At 66.2% G+C, this 16,384-nt stretch overlaps 3 protein-coding genes across 5 annotated transcripts; all 3 read left to right on the top strand.

Moving 5' to 3' along the window:
- The first annotated feature begins 3 nt into the window (after positions 1-3).
- Positions 4-11,547, top strand: ASPDH (aspartate dehydrogenase domain containing). The gene is made up of 7 exons (XM_064440494.1): positions 4-64; positions 1,306-1,447; positions 2,269-2,353; positions 4,932-5,081; positions 6,746-6,972; positions 7,054-7,205; positions 11,395-11,547. The coding sequence occupies exons 1-7, from the start codon at positions 4-6 to the stop codon at positions 11,430-11,432; spliced, it is 855 nt and encodes a 284-aa protein (XP_064296564.1). The 3' UTR covers positions 11,433-11,547.
- Positions 10,040-11,359, top strand: LOC135311354 (uncharacterized; the record flags this gene model as incomplete). The annotated part of the gene is made up of 3 exons (XM_064440493.1): positions 10,040-10,268; positions 10,698-10,997; positions 11,106-11,359. Coding segments are annotated over exons 1-3 (783 nt in total), but the record flags the coding sequence as incomplete, so codon positions are not given.
- A 70-nt stretch (positions 11,548-11,617) lies between the features above and the next one.
- Positions 11,618-15,292, top strand: JOSD2 (Josephin domain containing 2). Of its 3 annotated transcripts, none has more exons than XM_064440496.1 (5): positions 11,618-11,839; positions 13,841-14,044; positions 14,150-14,275; positions 14,402-14,596; positions 14,680-15,292. In XM_064440496.1, the coding sequence occupies exons 2-5, from the start codon at positions 13,872-13,874 to the stop codon at positions 14,777-14,779; spliced, it is 594 nt and encodes a 197-aa protein (XP_064296566.1). In that variant the 5' UTR covers positions 11,618-11,839; positions 13,841-13,871; the 3' UTR covers positions 14,780-15,292. The 3 variants fall into 3 exon arrangements, with proteins under 3 accessions (XP_064296566.1, XP_064296567.1, XP_064296565.1); XM_064440497.1 differs by having other exon boundaries at positions 11,618-11,819; positions 14,463-14,596; XM_064440495.1 differs by having other exon boundaries at positions 11,621-11,819.
- The last annotated feature ends 1,092 nt before the right edge of the window (positions 15,293-16,384 follow it).

Below are 16,384 nucleotides of genomic sequence, written 5' to 3' on the forward strand. Positions count from 1 at the left end.
GCCATGGCGCAGGCGGAGGCCCCGCGGTGTCGCCGCGTGGGGATCCTGGGCTACGGCCAGTTAGGTACTGGGGGGCTGGGGGGGGCACTGGGAGGGGGAAGTGGGGGGTATTGAGGGGCTGGGGGGGCAATTGGGGGCAAGGCAGTATATAGGGGGCAATTGGGGGGCAGTTGGGGGTAACTGGGGGCAATTGGGGGTAAGTGGGGCAATTGGGGGTAGCTGGGGGCAATTGGGGGCAACTGGGGGCAACTGGGGGCAATTGGGGGCAACTGGGGGTAATTGGGGGCAACTGGGGGGCAATTGGGGCAACTGGGGCAATTGGGGGTAACTGGGGGTAATTGGGGGTAGCTGGGGGCAATTGGGGGCAATTGGGGGCAACTGGGGGGCAACTGGGGGCAATTGGGGGTAACTGGGGGGTAATTGGGGGGCAATTGGGGGTAAGTGGGGCAATTGGGGTAGCTGGGGGCAATTGGGGGCAACTGGGGGCAATTGGGGGTAACTGGGGCAATTGGGGGCAACTGGGGGTAAATGGGGGTAACTGGGGGCAATTAGGGGTAAGTGGGAGTAATTGGGGGTAACTGGGGGCAATTGGGGGTAACTGGGGCAATTGGGGGTAATTGGGGGCAATTGGGGGGTAACTGGGGGTAACTGGGGGCAATTGGGGGGTAACTGGGGGTAACTGGGGCAATTGGGGGGCAATTGGGGGTAATTGGGGGCAATTGGGGGTAACTGGGGGGTAATTGGGGGGCAATTGGGGGTAACTGGGGGGCAATTGGGGGTAACTGGGGGTTAATTGGGGGTAACTGGGGGCAATTGGGGGTGACTGGGGGGCAATTGGGGGGCAATTAAGGGCACACTTGGGGGTTAATTGGGGGTAACTGGGGGTTAATTGGAGGTAACTGGGGGTAACTGGGGCAATTGAGGGTCACTGGGGGGCAATTGGGGGTAACTGGGGGTCACTGGGGGTAACTGGGGCAAGGGGGGTAAGTGGGGGCCACGGGGGTAATTCGGGGTGACTGGAGAGGTACCCTGGGGCTGTGGGGCAATTGAGGGGGGTAAAATGGGGCTCTGGGGGGAATTGGGGGTGGTGGGGGGGTCAATTGGGGGCTGCGGGGGCAGCGGGGGGGTCTGGGGGCAATTTGGGGGGGTACTGGGGGAAGATGGGGCAAATTGGGGGGACTTGGGAGGGAACTGGGGGGTGACAGGGAGTACAAGGGGGTGACGGGGGGTACAAGGGGGTGATGGGGGGTGACGGGGGGTGACGGGGGGTGACGGGGGGTGACAGGGCCATGTCCCCCCCCCCAGGACAGTACCTGGCGGGGCAGCTGCTGGCGCGGGGCCCCCCCATGGGGCTGGCGCTGGCCTTCGTGTGGGCGCGGGATGGGGGGCGGCTGGAGGGGCTGCCCCCCACCCTGCGCCTGCCGGACCTGCGCCTGCTGCCCCAGAGGTGGGTGACACCCGCTTGTCCCCCCCCCAGTGTCACCCTCACGTCCCCCCCCCCCCAGTGTCACCCCCCCGGGACCCCCACATCACCCTCAGCCTCACCCACCCCCCCCAGTGTCACCCCCTGGGACCCCCTCGTCACCCTCAGCCTCACCCACCCCCCCCCAGTGTCACCCCCCCGGGACCCCCACGTCACCCTCAGCCTCACCCCCACCCCCCCAGTGTCACCCCCCCGGGACCCCCACGTCACCCTCAGCCTCACCCCCACCCCCCCAGTGTCACCCCCCAGGACCCCCACGTCACCCTCAGCCTCACCCACCCCCCCAGTGTCACCCCCCGGGACCCCCACGTCACCCTCAGCCTCACCCACCCCCCCCCAGTGTCACCCCCCGGGACCCCCACGTCACCCTCAGCCTCACCCCCCCCCCCAGTGTCACCCCCCAGGACCCCCACGTCACCCTCAGCCTCACCCACCCCCCCCAGTGTCACCCCCCGGGACCCCCACGTCACCCTCAGCCTCACCCACCCCCCCCAGTGTCACCCCCCGGGACCCACACGTCCCAGTGCCACCCGTGTCCCAGTGTCCCCCCCATGTCCCGGTGCCCCCCGTGTCCCCAGTGTCCCCCATGTCCCATTGCCCCCTGTGTCCCCAGTGCCCCCCAGTGTCACCAGAGCCCCCCCCATGTCCTGGTGCCACCCATGTTCCCAGTGACCCCCGTGTCCCCAGAGCCTTTCGTGCCCCCCATGTCCCCCACATCCCAGAGCCCCCCATATCCCCAGTGTCCCCAGTGCCCCCCCGTGTCCCAGTGTCCCCCGTGTCCCCAGGGAGGTGGACCTGGTGGTGGAGGTGGCGCACCCCTGCGTGGCGCGGGAGCACGGCGAGGCCATCCTGGCCCAGGCCGACTTCATGGTGGGGACACTGGGGACACTGGGATGGAGTGGTGGGGATGTGCTGGGGACACTGGGGACAGTGGGGATGGGGGACATGGGGACACTGGGGACACGGGGATGGGGTGGTGGGGATGCGCTGGGGACACTGGAGACACTGGGATGGGGGGGCTGGGGACACTGGGGATACTGGGGACACTGGGGACACTGGGATGGGGTGGTGGGGACGCGCTGGGGACACTGGGACAGGGCAGTGGGGGCTGGGGACACTGGGGACACTGGGGACACTGGGATGGGTGGTGGGGACGCGCTGGGGACACTGGGACAGGGTTGGGGGGCTGGGGACACTGGGGACACTGGGATGGGGTGGGGGGGCTGGGAACACTGGGGACACTGGGGACACTGGGATGGGGTGGTGGGAATGCGCTGGGGACACTGGGACAGGGCGGGGGGGCTGGGGACACTGGGGACACTGGGAACACTGGGGACACTGGGATGGGGTGGTGGGGATGTGCTGGGGACACTGGGACAGGGTGGGGACACTGGGGACACTGGGACGGGGGGCTGGGGACGCTGGGGACACTGGGGACACTGGGATGGGGTGGGGGGGACGCGCGGGGGCCACTGGGACAGGGTGGGGGAGCGGGGGACACTGGGGACACTGGGATGGGGTGGTGGGGATGTGCTGGGGACACTGGGGACAGTGGGGATGGGGGACATGGGGACACTGGGGACACGGGGGACACTGGGGACACTGGGGACACTGGGGACACTGGGATGGGGTGGTGGGGATGCGCTGGGGACACTGGGAGAGGGTGGGGACGCTAGGGACACTGGGGACACTGGGGACACTGGGGACACTGGGGACACGGGGATGGAGTGGTGGGGATGTGCTGGGGACACTGGGACAGGGCGGGGACGCTGGGGACACTGGGGACACTGGGATGGAGTGGTGGGGATGTGCTGGGGACACTGGGACAGGGCGGGGACGCTGGGGACACTGGGGACACTGGGGACACTGGGATGTGGTGGTGGGGATGTGCTGGGGACACTGGGACAGGGCGGGGGGGCTGGGGACACTGGGGACACTGGGATGGGGTGGTGGGGATGTGCTGGGGACACTGGGACAGGGTGGGGACACTGGGGATACTGGGGACACTGGGGACACTGGGGACACTGGGATGGGGTGGTGGGGATGTGCTGGGGACACTGGGGACACTGGGGACACTGGGATGGGGTGGTGGGGATGTGCTGGGGACACTGGGACAGGGTGGGGACACTGGGGACACTGGGGACACTGGGGACACTGGGGACACTGGGATGGGGTGGTGGGGATGTGCTGGGGACACTGGGACAGGGTGGGGACACTGGGGACACTGGGGACACTGGGATAGGGTGGTGGGGATGTGCTGGGGACACTGGGACAGGGTGGGGACACTGGGGACACTGGGGACACTGGGATGGGGCGGGGGGGACGCGCTGGGGACACTGGGACAGGGTGGGGGGGCTGGGGACACTGGGATGGGGTGGTGGGAATGCACTGGGGACAGTGGGACAGGGCGGGGGGGCTGGGGACACTGGGGACACTGGGGACACTGGGGACACTGGGATGGGGTGGTGGGGATGTGCTGGGGACACTGGGACAGGGTGGGGACACTGGGGACACTGGGACGGGGGGCTGGGGACGCTGGGGACACTGGGGACACTGGGATGGGGCGGGGGGGATGCGCTGGGGACACTGGGACAGGGTGGGGGAGCGGGGGACACTGGGGACACTGGGATGGAGTGGTGGGGATGTGCTGGGGACACTGGGGACAGTGGGGACACTGGGGACACTGGGATGGGGTGGTGGGGATGTGCTGGGGACACTGGGACAGGGTGGGGGGGCTGGGGACACTGGGGACAGTGGGACAGGGCGGGGGGACATGGGGACACGGGGGACACTGGGGACAGTGGGTATGGGGGACATGGGGACACGGGGGACACTGGGGACACTGGGGACACTGGGGACAGTGGGGATGGGGGACATGGGGACACTGGGGACACTGGGGACATTGGGGACACTGGGGACAGTGGGGATGGGGGACATGGGGACACGGGGGACACTGGGGACATTGGGGACACTGGGGACAGTGGGGACAGGGGGTATGGGGGACATGGGGACACGGGGGACACTGGGGACAGTGGGGACAGGGGGTATGGGGGACATGGGGACACGGGGGACACTGGGGACAGTGGGGACAGTGGGGACAGTGGGGACAGGGGGTATGGGGGACATGGGGACACTGGGGACAGTGGGGATGGGGGACATGGGGACACGGGGGACACTGGGGACACTGGGGGCAGGGAGGTGGGGACATGGGGACACTGGGGATACTGGGGACAGTGGTTATGGGGGACATGGGGACATGGGGACACGGGGGACACTGGGGACACTGGGTATGGGGGACATGGGGACACGGGGGACAGTGGGGACACTGGGGGCGGGGAGGTGGGGACATGGGGACATGGAGACAGGACGGTGGGGACACTGGGGACAGAAGGGCGGGGACGTGGGGGGCAGTGCGGCCGTGGGGCAGGGCCTGAGCCCCTGTCCCCAGCTGGGGTCCCCGACGGCGCTGGCCGACCCCGAGACGGAGCGGCGGCTGCGGGGGGCGGCGGCGCGGGGGGGACACACGCTCTACGTCCCCCGCGGCGCCCTGTGGGGCTGCGAGGACATCCAGCGCATGGACCAGGCCGGCACGCTGGCCGTGAGCCACGCGGGGACCCCGGCCGTGGGGACAGCGGGGGGGCACCGCCGGGGGCGCTGCGGCTGGGGGGCCTCGGGGTGGGGGACACCGGGGGGGCGGGGACCTCGTGGGGCTGGGGATATTGTGGGGCGTGGGGGGCCATGGGGCTGGGGACAGCAGGGGGTTGGGGACGTCATGGGGCGTGGGGTGCCATGGGGCTGGGGACGTCATGGGGCGTGGGGGGCCATGGGGCTGGGGACACCAGGGGGTCGGGGACCTCGTGGGACGTGGGGACACCAGGGGGTTGGGGACGTCATGGGGCGTGGGGTGCCATGGGGCTGGGGACGTCATGGGGCGTGGGGGACCATGGGGCTGGGGACACCAGGGGGCTGGGGACGTCATGGGGCGTGGGGTGCCATGGGGCTGGGGACACCAGGGGGCTGGGGACGTCATGGGGCGTGGGGTGCCATGGGGCTGGGGACACCAGGGAGCTGGGGACGTCATGGGGCGTGGGGTGCCATGGGGCTGGGGACACCAGGGGGTCGGGGACCTCGTGGGACGTGGGGACACCAGGGGGTTGGGGATGTCATGGGGCGTGGGGGGCCATGGGGCTGGGGACACCAGGGGGCTGGGGACGTCATGGGGCGTGGGGGACCATGGGGCTGGGGACACCAGGGGGTCGGGGACCTCGTGGGACGTGGGGACACCAGGGGGTTGGGGACGTCATGGGGCGTGGGGTGCCATGGGGCTGGGGACAGCAGGGGGTTGGGGACGTCATGGGGCGTGGGGTGCCATGGGGCTGGGGACGTCATGGGGCGTGGGGTGCCATGGGGCTGGGGACACCAGGGGGTTGGGGACGTCATGGGGCGTGGGGTGCCATGGGGCTGGGGACACCAGGGGGTTGGGGACGTCATGGGGCGTGGGGTGCCATGGGGCTGGGGACGTCATGGGGCGTGGAGGGCCATGGGGCTGGGGACAGCAGGGGGTTGGGGACTTCATGGGGCGTGGGGGGCCATGGGGCTGGGGACGTCATGGGGTGGGGATATTGTGGGGCATGGGGTGCCATGGGGCTGGGGACAGCAGGGGGTTGGGGATGTCATGGGGCGTGGGGTGCCATGGGGCTGGGGACAGCAGGGGGTTGGGGACGTCATGGGGCGTGGGTTGCCATGGGACTGGGGACAGCAGGGGGTTGGGGATGTCATGGGGCGTGGAGGGCCATGGGGCTGGGGACACCAGGGGGTTGGGGACGTCATGGGGCGTGGGGTGCCATGGGGCTGGGGACACCAGGGGGCTGGGGACGTCATGGGGCGTGGGGTGCCATGGGGTGTGGGGTGCCATGGGGCTGGGGACGTCATGGGGCGTGGAGGGCCATGGGGCTGGGGACAGCAGGGGGTTGGGGACGTCATGGGGCGTGGGGTGCCATGGGGTGTGGGGTGCCATGGGGCTGGGGACGTCATGGGGCGTGGGGTGCCATGGGGCTGGGGACAGCAGGGGGTTGGGGATGTCATGGGGCGTGGGGGGCCATGGGGCTGGGGACACCAGGGGGTCAGGGACAATGGCCAAGGCTTGGGGACAGCGTCCCAGCCTGGGCCCACACTGGCCTTTGGGGACAGCACCGGGGGGCGTCTGTCGTGGGGCGGCTGCGGGGGGTGCCGGTGACAGCGTGTGCGCCCCCCCCCCGCCAGGCGCTGAAGGTGACGATGACGAAGGCCCCGCAGAGCTTCCGCCTGGAGGGGCGGCTGCGGGAGCGGCTGGCGGCGGCGGGTGGGGGGCGCGCGGTGCTCTACGAGGGTCCCCTGCGTCCCCTCTGCCCCCTCGCCCCCAACAACGTCAACACCATGGCGGCCGCCGCCGTGGCCGCCCCCCGCCTCGGCTTCGACGGCGTCCGCGCCTGCCTGGTGGCCGACCCCAGGTGGGTGACAGGCCCCCCACCCCCCCTGGTGTCACCCCCCAGGGGTGTCACCCCCCCCCCCACCCCAACGTGTCCCCGCAGTGTCCCCGACTGGCACGTCGTGGAGGTGGAGGTGACGAGCGTGGGGGACGAGGGACGGGCGCTGCGTGTCACCAGCACCCGCCGCAACCCGGCGGGGCCGGGGGCCGTCACCGGCGCCGCCACCCGCGACGCCTTCTGGAGCAGCCTCTTGGGTGGGCGCCCCCCCCCCCCCCGTGTCCCCTCCCGGCCCCCCGTGTCCCTCCGTGTCCCCCCGTGTCCGCGTCTCCCCATCTCCCTGTGTCGTGTCCCTCCGTGTCCCCCCCATGTCCCCACGTCCCCTCTCACCCCCGTATGTCCCCTCTGTCCCCCCCATATCCACAAATGTCCTGTGCCCCCATATGTCCCCAATGTCCCCAATGTCCCCATATGTCCCCCAATGTCCCCATATGTCCCCCAATGTCCTGTGTCCCCCATATGTCCCCCAATGTCCTCTGTCCCCCATATGTCCCCAGTGTCCCCATATGTCCCCCAATGTCCTCTGTCCCCCAATGTCCTCTGTCCCCATATGTCCCCCAATGTCCCCATATGTCCCCCAATGTCCTCTGTCCCCATATGTCCCCAGTGTCCCCATATGTCCCCCAATGTCCTCTGTCCCCATATGTCCCCCAATGTCCTCTGTCCCCCATATGTCCCCAGTGTCCCCATATGTCCCCCAATGTCCTCTGTCCCCCATATGTCCCCAGTGTCCCCATATGTCCCCCAATGTCCCCATATGTCCCCCAATGTCCTCTGTCCCCATATGTCCCCCAATGTCCCCTCTGTTCCCAATATGTCCCCAATATCCCCATATGTCCCCCAATGTCCCCTCTGTCCCCAATATGTCCCCAATATCCCCATATGTCCCCCAATGTCCCCTCTGTCCCCAATGTCCCCATATGTCCCCAATATCCCCATATGTCCCCCAATGTCCCCTCTGTCCCCAATGTCCCCATATGTCCCCAATATCCCCATATGTCCCCCAATGTCCCCTCTGTCCCCAATGTCCCCATATGTCCCCAATATCCCCATATGTCCCCCAATGTCCCCTCTGTCCCCAATGTCCCCATATGTCCCCAATATCCCCATATGTCCCCCAATGTCCCCTCTGTCCCCAATGTCCCCATATGTCCCCAATATCCCCATATGTCCCCCAATGTCCCCTCTGTCCCCAATGTCCCCATATGTCCCCAATATCCCCATATGTCCCCCAATGTCCCCTCTGTCCCCAATGTCCCCATATGTCCCCAATATCCCCATATGTCCCCCAATGTCCCCTCTGTCCCCAATGTCCCCATATGTCCCCCAATGTCCCCTCTGTCCCCAATGTCCCCATATGTCCCCAATGTCCCCATATGTCCCCCAATGTCCTCTGTCCCCATATGTCCCCAATGTCCCCATATGTCCCCCAATGTCCTGTGTCCCCATATGTCCCCCAATGTCCTGTGTCCCCATATGTCCCCAATGTCCCCATATGTCCCCCAATGTCCTGTGTCCCCATATGTCCCCAATGTCCCCATATGTCCCCCAATGTCCTGTGTCCCCATATGTCCCCAATGTCCCCATATGTCCCCCAATGTCCTGTGTCCCCATATGTCCCCAATGTCCCCATATGTCCCCCAATGTCCTGTGTCCCCATATGTCCCCAATGTCCCCATATGTCCCCCAATGTCCTCTGTCCCCCAATGTCCTCTGTCCCCATATGTCCCCCAATGTCCCCATATGTCCCCCAATGTCCTCTGTCCCCCATATGTCCCCCAATGTCCTCTGTCCCCCATATGTCCCCCAATGTCCCCATATGTCCCCCAATGTCCCCTCTGTCCCCCATATGTCCCCATATGTCCCCCAATGTCCTCTGTCCCCCATATGTCCCCCAACGTCCCCATATGTCCCCCAATGTCCCCAATGTCCCCAATATGTCCCCAATATCCCCATATGTCCCCCAATGTCCCCATATGTCCCCCAATGTCCCCTCTGTCCCCATATGTCCCCAATGTCCCCATATGTCCCCCAATGTCCCCTCTGTCCCCAATATGTCCCCAATATCCCCATATGTCCCCCAATGTCCCCTCTGTCCCCAATGTCCCCATATGTCCCCCAATGTCCCCTCTGTCCCCAATATGTCCCCAATATCCCCATATGTCCCCCAATGTCCTCTGTCCCCATATGTCCCCCAATCTCCTGTGTCCCCATATGTCCCCCAATGTCCTGTGTCCCCATATGTCCCCAATGTCCCCATATGTCCCCCAATGTCCTCTGTCCCCATATGTCCCCAATGTCCCATAAGTCCCCCAATGTCCTCTGTCCCCATATGTCCCCATATGTCCCCATATGTCCCCAATGTCCCCATATGTCCCCCAATGTCCCCTCTGTCCCCAATATGTCCCCAATGTCCCCATATGTCCCCCAATGTCCTCTGTCCCCCATATGTCCCCCAATGTCCCCATATGTCCCCCAATGTCCTCTGTCCCCATATGTCCCCAATGTCCCCATATGTCCCCCAATGTCCTCTGTCCCCATATGTCCCCCAATGTCCTCTGTCCCCCATATGTCCCCAATGTCCTCTGTCCCCATATGTCCCCCAATGTCCCCATATGTCCCCCAATGTCCTCTGTCCCCATATGTCCCCCAATGTCCCCATATGTCCCCCAATGTCCCCTCTGTCCCCAATATGTCCCCAATATCCCCATATGTCCCCCAATGTCCTGTGTCCCCATATGTCCCCCAATGTCCCCATATGTCCCCAATGTCCCCTCTGTCCCCAATATGTCCCCAATATCCCCATATGTCCCCCAATGTCCTCTGTCCCCATATGTCCCCCAATGTCCCCATATGTCCCCCAATGTCCTCTGTCCCCATATGTCCCCAATGTCCCCATATGTCCCCCAATGTCCTCTGTCCCCCATATGTCCCCCAATGTCCCCATATGTCCCCCAATGTCCTCTGTCCCCATATGTCCCCAATGTCCCCATATGTCCCCCAATGTCCTCTGTCCCCCATATGTCCCCCAATGTCCCCATATGTCCCCCAATGTCCTCTGTCCCCATATGTCCCCAATGTCCCCATATGTCCCCCAATGTCCCCATATGTCCCCCAATGTCCTCTGTCCCCATATGTCCCCAATGTCCCCATATGTCCCCCAATGTCCCCATATGTCCCCCAATGTCCTCTGTCCCCATATGTCCCCCAATGTCCCCATATGTCCCCCAATGTCCCCTCTGTCCCCAATGTCCCCCATATGTCCCCCAATGTCCCCCAATGTCCTCTGTGTCCCCCATATGTCCCCAATGCCCCCTGTCCCCGTATGACCCCCAATGCCCCCTGCCCCACGTCCCCATGTCCCTTCTGTGTCCCCCCTTATGTCCCCAATTCCCTTCTATCCATGTCCCCCTACTCACGCCCCCCCCAAGTCCCTTCATGTCCCGTATCCCCCCCAGGTCCGTGTCCCCCTGTACCTCCCCCATAGGTGCCCATGTCCCCCCCGTGTCCCTCCATGTCCCCTCGTGTCCCCCCCTATGCCCCCCATACCCCCAGGCCCCCCATATCCCCCCTTCCACGTCCATGTCCTGTGCCCCCCCGTACCTTCCCATGTCCCCCCATGTCCCCCGTGTCCCCCCATACTGTGGCCATGTCCTATGTCCCATGTCCCCCCCCATGTCCCCTCATATCCCCCATGTCCCCCGTGTCCCCCCCATGCCCTGTGTCCCCCCCATGTCCCCAGTGTCCCCCCATATCCCATGTCCCCCCATATCCCCCCATGTCCTGGGTGTCCCCTGCATCTTCCCATGTCACCAGTGTCCCCCCATATGCCCCCCACACCCCCCGTGTCCCCCATGTCCCCAGTGTCCCCCCCATGTCCCCGTGTCCCCCATGTTCCCCCATGTCCCCAGTGTCCCCCCATGTCCCCAGTGTCCCCCATATGCCCCCCACACCCCCCGTGTCCCCCTTTCCACGTCCTGTGTCCCCCCGTACCTTCCCACATCCCCCCATGTCCCCAGTGTCCCCCCCATGTCCCCCCATATGCCCCCCACACCCCCCGTGTCCCCCATGTCCCCAGTGTCCCCCCATGTCCCCAGTGTCCCCCCCATGTCCCCGTGTCCCCCATGTCCCCCCATGTCCCCAGTGTCCCCCATATGCCCCCCACACCCCCCGTGCCCCCCTTTCCATGTCCATGTCCTGTGTCCCCCCCGTACCTTCCCACGTCCCCAGTGTCCCCCCCCATGTCCCCCCTTCCATGTCCATGTCCCGTGTCCTCCTGTACCTCCCCACATCCCCCCACGTCCCCAGTGTCCCCCCACGTCCCCCTCGAGCCCCCCCCGGTCACCCCATCTCTGTGTCCGTGTGTCCCGTCCCCCCCCCCCACAGCCTGCCACGGACATGGCGGATGCGTCCAGCTCTGCTGAGGCCTCCGGACCGGGGACAGGCCGGGGACAAGCGGGGACAGGCCGGGGACAGGCCGGGGACCGACGGGGACCGACGGGGACCGGCCGGGTGACATTAAAACCAGCGACCCCATCACGGCGGCTGCCAGCTTCCATCATGGCGGCGGGGGAGGGCGGCCGCGGGGCATGATGGGAGGAAGGTCGGCGGTCGCCTGGGCGGGGCGGGGGGGGAGAGGGCGGCGCAAGGCACGCCGGGAGAAAGCGCTGAGGCCGCTGCCCGGCTGCGGGCTGCGGCGCAAGGCACGCCGGGAGGAAGGTCAACGGGAGCCCGGAGCCGCGGTGCACGCCGGGAGCTGTAGTTCCGGGGTCCGGGGATGAGGCCTCCGACGGTCCCGGAGGAACGGCGGGGTGCGCTGGGTCGGGCCGGGGTGGGTGGGGGGTCCTGGGGGGGCTGCAGAGGAGCGGGTAGAGCCGGGAAGGCCCCGCGGGGCCCGGAGAGGTGGCCTGGCTGCTCCCGGGAAGGGCCTGGAGGGGCGGTGGAGCGGCCTGGGTGGGCCTGGAGGGGAGTCTGCAGGAGCCTGGAGGGCTTTTTGGGGTCCTGGAGGGTGTTTGGGGGCGGGGGGGGGGGGCAGGAGCTATCCCGAGGGTCCGAGGGGGACACTGGGAGGGTCCTGGGGGTGCGCGGGTAGGCCCGGAGGGGCCCAGGAGGGTCTGGTGGGGTGCAGGGGGTGCTGGGGGGGGTCTGAGGGTGCTGGGGGGGGTCTGAGGGTGCTGGGGGGGGTCTGGGGGTACTGAGGGGGGTGTGTGCGGAGAACCCCTAAGAAGAGAGTTGGGGTGCCCTGGTGTGCTGAGGGGTGTCTGGAGGGTCCCTGGGGTTTGCAGGGAGGTGATGTGGGGGTCTGGGGGTGCAATGGGAAGGCTGAGGGGGGCCCAGAGGGTCTGGGGGGGGGTCCGGGGATGCTGGGGAGGGGGTGCAGAGGGGCCCTAAGAAGAGAGTTGGGGTGCTCAGGGATGCCTGGAGGGTCCCTGGGGGACATAGGGGTTGCAGGAGGGTGTTGTGCGGGTCTGGGGGTGTGTTGAGAGGGGGGTGAGGGGGGCCCAGAGGGTCTGCGAAGGGGCTGGGGTGGCGGGGGGGGCTCTGGGCCAGAGCCTGGAGAGGTTTTGGGGGGGGTTGGAGGGGTCTGGGGGCGGCGGGGGACATAGGAGTGTCCTGGAGCTGTGGGGGGTTGTTGTTTTGGGGGGGATTTGGGGGTGCAGGGCTTGTGAGGGGTCGGGAGGTAACTTGGGGAGGGGGGATCTGAGGGGTGGGGCCCAGAGGGTATTTTGGGGGTTCCTGGTGGAGGAGGGGGGGTGTCTTGACAATGCAGGGAGTGTCTGGGGGTTTTGGGGAACCTGCAGGGTCCTGGGGGGCCTGGGGGTTTGGATGGGGGGTGTTTAGGGGTGTGTGGGGGGTCTGGAGGGTCTTTGGGGGGTCTGAGGGATGTGGGGGAGGTCTGGGGGTGTGTGGTGGGGTCTGGAGGGTCTTTGGGGGGTCCTGGGTGTGTGTGGAAGAGCTGGGGACACCTGGAGGTGCATCAAGAAGGTCCTAGAGCTCCCTGGGGGGCATCTGGGAGGGGTCTTTGTGGGTGGCTGAGTGATATGGGGGGGCGCTTTGGGAGGTCTGGGGGTGTGTGTGTGGGTCTGGAGGGTCTTTGGGGGGGCTGATGGATGTGGGGTGGCTCTAGGAGGTCTGGGGGGGTCTGGAGGGTCTTTGGGGGGGCTGATGGATGTGGGGTGGCTCTGGGAGGTCGGGGGGGGTCTGGAGGGTCTTTGGGGGGGCTGATGGATGTGGGGTGTCTCTGGGAGGGCTGGGGGGGTCTGGAGGGTATTTGGGGGGGCTGATGGATGTGGGGTGGCTCTGGGAGGTCGGGGGGGGTCTGGAGGGTCTTTGGGGGGGCTGATGGATGTGGGGTGGCTCTGGGAGGTCTGGGGGGGTCTGGAGGGTATTTGGGGGGGCTGATGGATGTGGGGTGTCTCTGGGAGGTCGGGGGGGGTCTGGAGGGTCTTTGGGGGGACTGAGGGATGTGGGGTGGCTCTGGGAGGTCTGGGGGGGTCTGGAGGGTCTTTGGGGGGACTGAGGGATGTGGGGTGGCTCTGGGAGGGCTGGGGGGGTCTGGAAGGTCTTTGGGGGGGCTGAAGGATGTGGGGTGTCTCTGGGAGGTCTGGGGGGGTCTGGAGGGTATTTGGGGGGGCTGATGGATGTGGGGTGGCTCTGGGAGGGCTGGGGGGGGTCTGGAGGGTCTTTGGGGGGACTGAGGGATGTGGGGTAGCTCTGGGAGGTCTGTGTGGGGGGGGGGTCTGGAGGTTCTTGGGGGGAGCCTCAGGAAGGTATCAGGGAACGGCTCTGATTTCGGGGTGCCACCGGCGCTGACCCCCACCCCTCCCTTTAGGCATCCAGCCCCGCCCCTGAGCCGGGGGGCCATGTCGGGGTGTCCCCCCCTTCCTCCTCCGCCGTCGGCATCGCCGGGGGGGCCGTCGGCGTCGGGGCTGTACCACGAGCGGCAGCGCCTGGAGCTCTGCGCCCTCCACGCCCTCAACAACGTCCTGCAGCGACCCTGCTTCACCCGCGAGGCCGCCGACGACATCTGCAAGAGGCGCGTGGCACGTTTTCGCTAGTTTTGGTGATTTTAATGCTGGGTTTTTTTTTTCTTTTTTTTTTTTTTCTTGTCCTATTATATTTTTCCTTTGCCCACCCCAAGGTTGGCCCCCGACGCTCGCTTCAACCCTCACCGCAGCCTCCTCGGCACCGGCAACTACGACGTCAACGTCATCATGGCCGCGCTGCAGAGCCTGGAGCTGGCGGCCGTTTGGTGGGACAAACGCCGGTGCGGCCCCCTTCCCCGCCAAACCCACCCCCCCCCACCCTTTTTCGCCCTAGTTTTGGGGCGTTTCTCTTGGCTTTTTACGCGGTTTTGTATCCCCAGCCTTCCTCCTCCTCCTCCTCCCGGCAGGTCGCTGGAGCGGCTGGCGCTGGGGCAAATCTTGGGGTTCATCCTCAACGCCCCCTCCCAGGTCTCGCTGGGGTTCGTGGCGTTACCATTACGCCGTAAGCACTGGTTGGCCGTCCGGCAGCACCGCGGCACCTACTACAACCTCGATTCCAAACTCCGGGAGCCCGTCGTCATCGGCGGCGAGGCCGAGCTCAGGTGGGTGACGCCGGGGGGGTGGGGGGTGACGCCACGCCGGGGTGGGGTGGGGGGTGACGCCACCACCTCTCCCCTCGTGGCAGGGCGTTCCTGCGGGATTTCCTCTCCCAAGGGCTCCGCGAGGTTTTCCTCGTCGTCCCGCGCGCCGTGGAGGAGGCCGGCGCGTGGTTGAACCCCGAGTGACTCGTCACGCGCCCACGGGTGACGCCGACGGGTGACACCCCCACCCCCCCCTTCCCTTTCGGGATGAAACCGCGACGCTTCGGGACCGCTCCTCGCGCGGGGTCGGGTGGTTTCGGGGAGCGGCGGAGGAACCCCGGGACACCCTTCGATTCCCCGGTTTCACCCCGATTCGCCTGGTGGCGTGACCTCAGGGCGCCCGAATGGGCTGAAAACCCCAGAAAAAAGGTGATTAAAACCGCTGGTTTACGGCGTTGCGTCTTTGCCCTCGGGGTTCCCGTCGCTCCCGCGCTCCGTGCAGGGATTTGGGGCCGAACGACCCCCAAAATCCCCAAACCCGACCCCGATTCCGACCGGACGAGGTTTAACGAGGCCAAGTCGCTGCACCTGCGTCACAACAACCCCGTGCTTTATCACTTATCGCACTTTATCACCCCGTTCTCGGCGTCTTTTGAGGCGGGGCGTTTGCTTTTATCGGCCTCTCGGCTCTCCTCAAGGATAAAGTCTTAAAACAGATGATTTATCCCCTTCTTGGCTCCTTTTTCTGGCCGCCAGGTTCTGTTTTGCCACGTGGTTTGTTATTTCTTAGCGAAAAATTCAGTTTTCTTTGGGATATTGCTTCAGAAAACACCAAAATCTGGGTGATAAGTGTCCCTCTACGGAGAACGACTAATTGGGCTGTTGATAAGGGCTAAAATTAAGTGTCCTTTAGCCAAACCATCCTCATTATAATACTAAAAATCACGCCCACAGGCCAGAAACCCCCCCCCGCTCCGCGAAGCCCCTCGCGGAACGAATCAAGCACCCCGCGCTCTGGGGGGGGGGTTTGGCAACGGACCCGCTTTTTGGGGTAACGAGGGGAGTTTCTCGCTCTTTACGGCTGCCTGGAAGGGGGTTGGAGTGAGGGGGGGGGTCGGTCTCTCCCAGGAACAAGCGGTGGGACGAGGGGAAACGGCCTCGAGCTGCACCAGGGCAGGTTTAGGTTGGGTTTGAGGGAAAATGTCTTTACCCGAGAGCGGTCGGGGGTTGGAACGGGCTGCCCGGAGCGGTGGGGGAGTCCCCAGCCCTGGGGGTCACAGGATCCCAGCCTGGCGGGGGCTGGCAGGGACCCCTGGAGCTCACCCCGTCCCACCCCTGCGTGAGCAGGCACCCCCAGAGCAGGGGCACAGGGCCGCGTCCAGGCGGGGGGTGAATGTCTCCAGGGAAGGGACCCCACAGCCTCCCTGGGCAGCCTGTGCCCCTGCTCCGGCACCCGCACAGGGAAGGGGTTTGGCCTCATGTTCAGGGGGAGCTTCCCGTGTTCCAGCTTGTGCCCGTGGCCCCTTGGCCTGGCGCTGGGCACCTCTGAAAAGAGCCCGGCCCCATCCCCCTGACACCCACCCTTCAGGTATTTATAGGCACTGATGAGACCCCCCTCAGCCTTCTCCTCTCCAGGCTGAACAAGCCCAGGTCTCTCAGCCTTCCCTCCCCAGGGAGATGCTCCAGCCCCTGATCCCCTTGGCAGCTCTGCACTGGCCTTGCTCCAGCAGCTCCCTGCCCTTCCTGAACTGGGGGGCCCAGAACTGGACGCAGCCCCCCAGATGTGCCCTCACCGGGTCAGAGCAGAAG

Source organism: Phalacrocorax carbo, unplaced genomic scaffold (assembly GCF_963921805.1).
Source record: "Phalacrocorax carbo unplaced genomic scaffold, bPhaCar2.1 SCAFFOLD_223, whole genome shotgun sequence".
Classification (NCBI taxonomy): domain Eukaryota; kingdom Metazoa; phylum Chordata; class Aves; order Suliformes; family Phalacrocoracidae; genus Phalacrocorax; species Phalacrocorax carbo.

Bases quoted from the DNA above. Each gene is read 5' to 3' on its own strand.
- ASPDH (XM_064440494.1), top strand. From the start codon at position 4: ATGGCGCAGGCGGAGGCCCCGCGGTGTCGCCGCGTGGGGATCCTGGGC. The intron at 5,082-6,745 runs GTGAGCCACGCG...CCCCCCCGCCAG, and splicing joins ACCAGGCCGGCACGCTGGCC to GCGCTGAAGGTGACGATGAC. The intron at 6,973-7,053 runs GTGGGTGACAGG...GTGTCCCCGCAG, and splicing joins TGCCTGGTGGCCGACCCCAG to TGTCCCCGACTGGCACGTCG.
- JOSD2 (XM_064440496.1), top strand. From the start codon at position 13,872: ATGTCGGGGTGTCCCCCCCTTCCTCCTCCGCCGTCGGCATCGCCGGGG. The intron at 14,045-14,149 runs GCGCGTGGCACG...GCCCACCCCAAG, and splicing joins GCCGACGACATCTGCAAGAG to GTTGGCCCCCGACGCTCGCT. The intron at 14,597-14,679 runs GTGGGTGACGCC...CCCTCGTGGCAG, and splicing joins GGCGGCGAGGCCGAGCTCAG to GGCGTTCCTGCGGGATTTCC.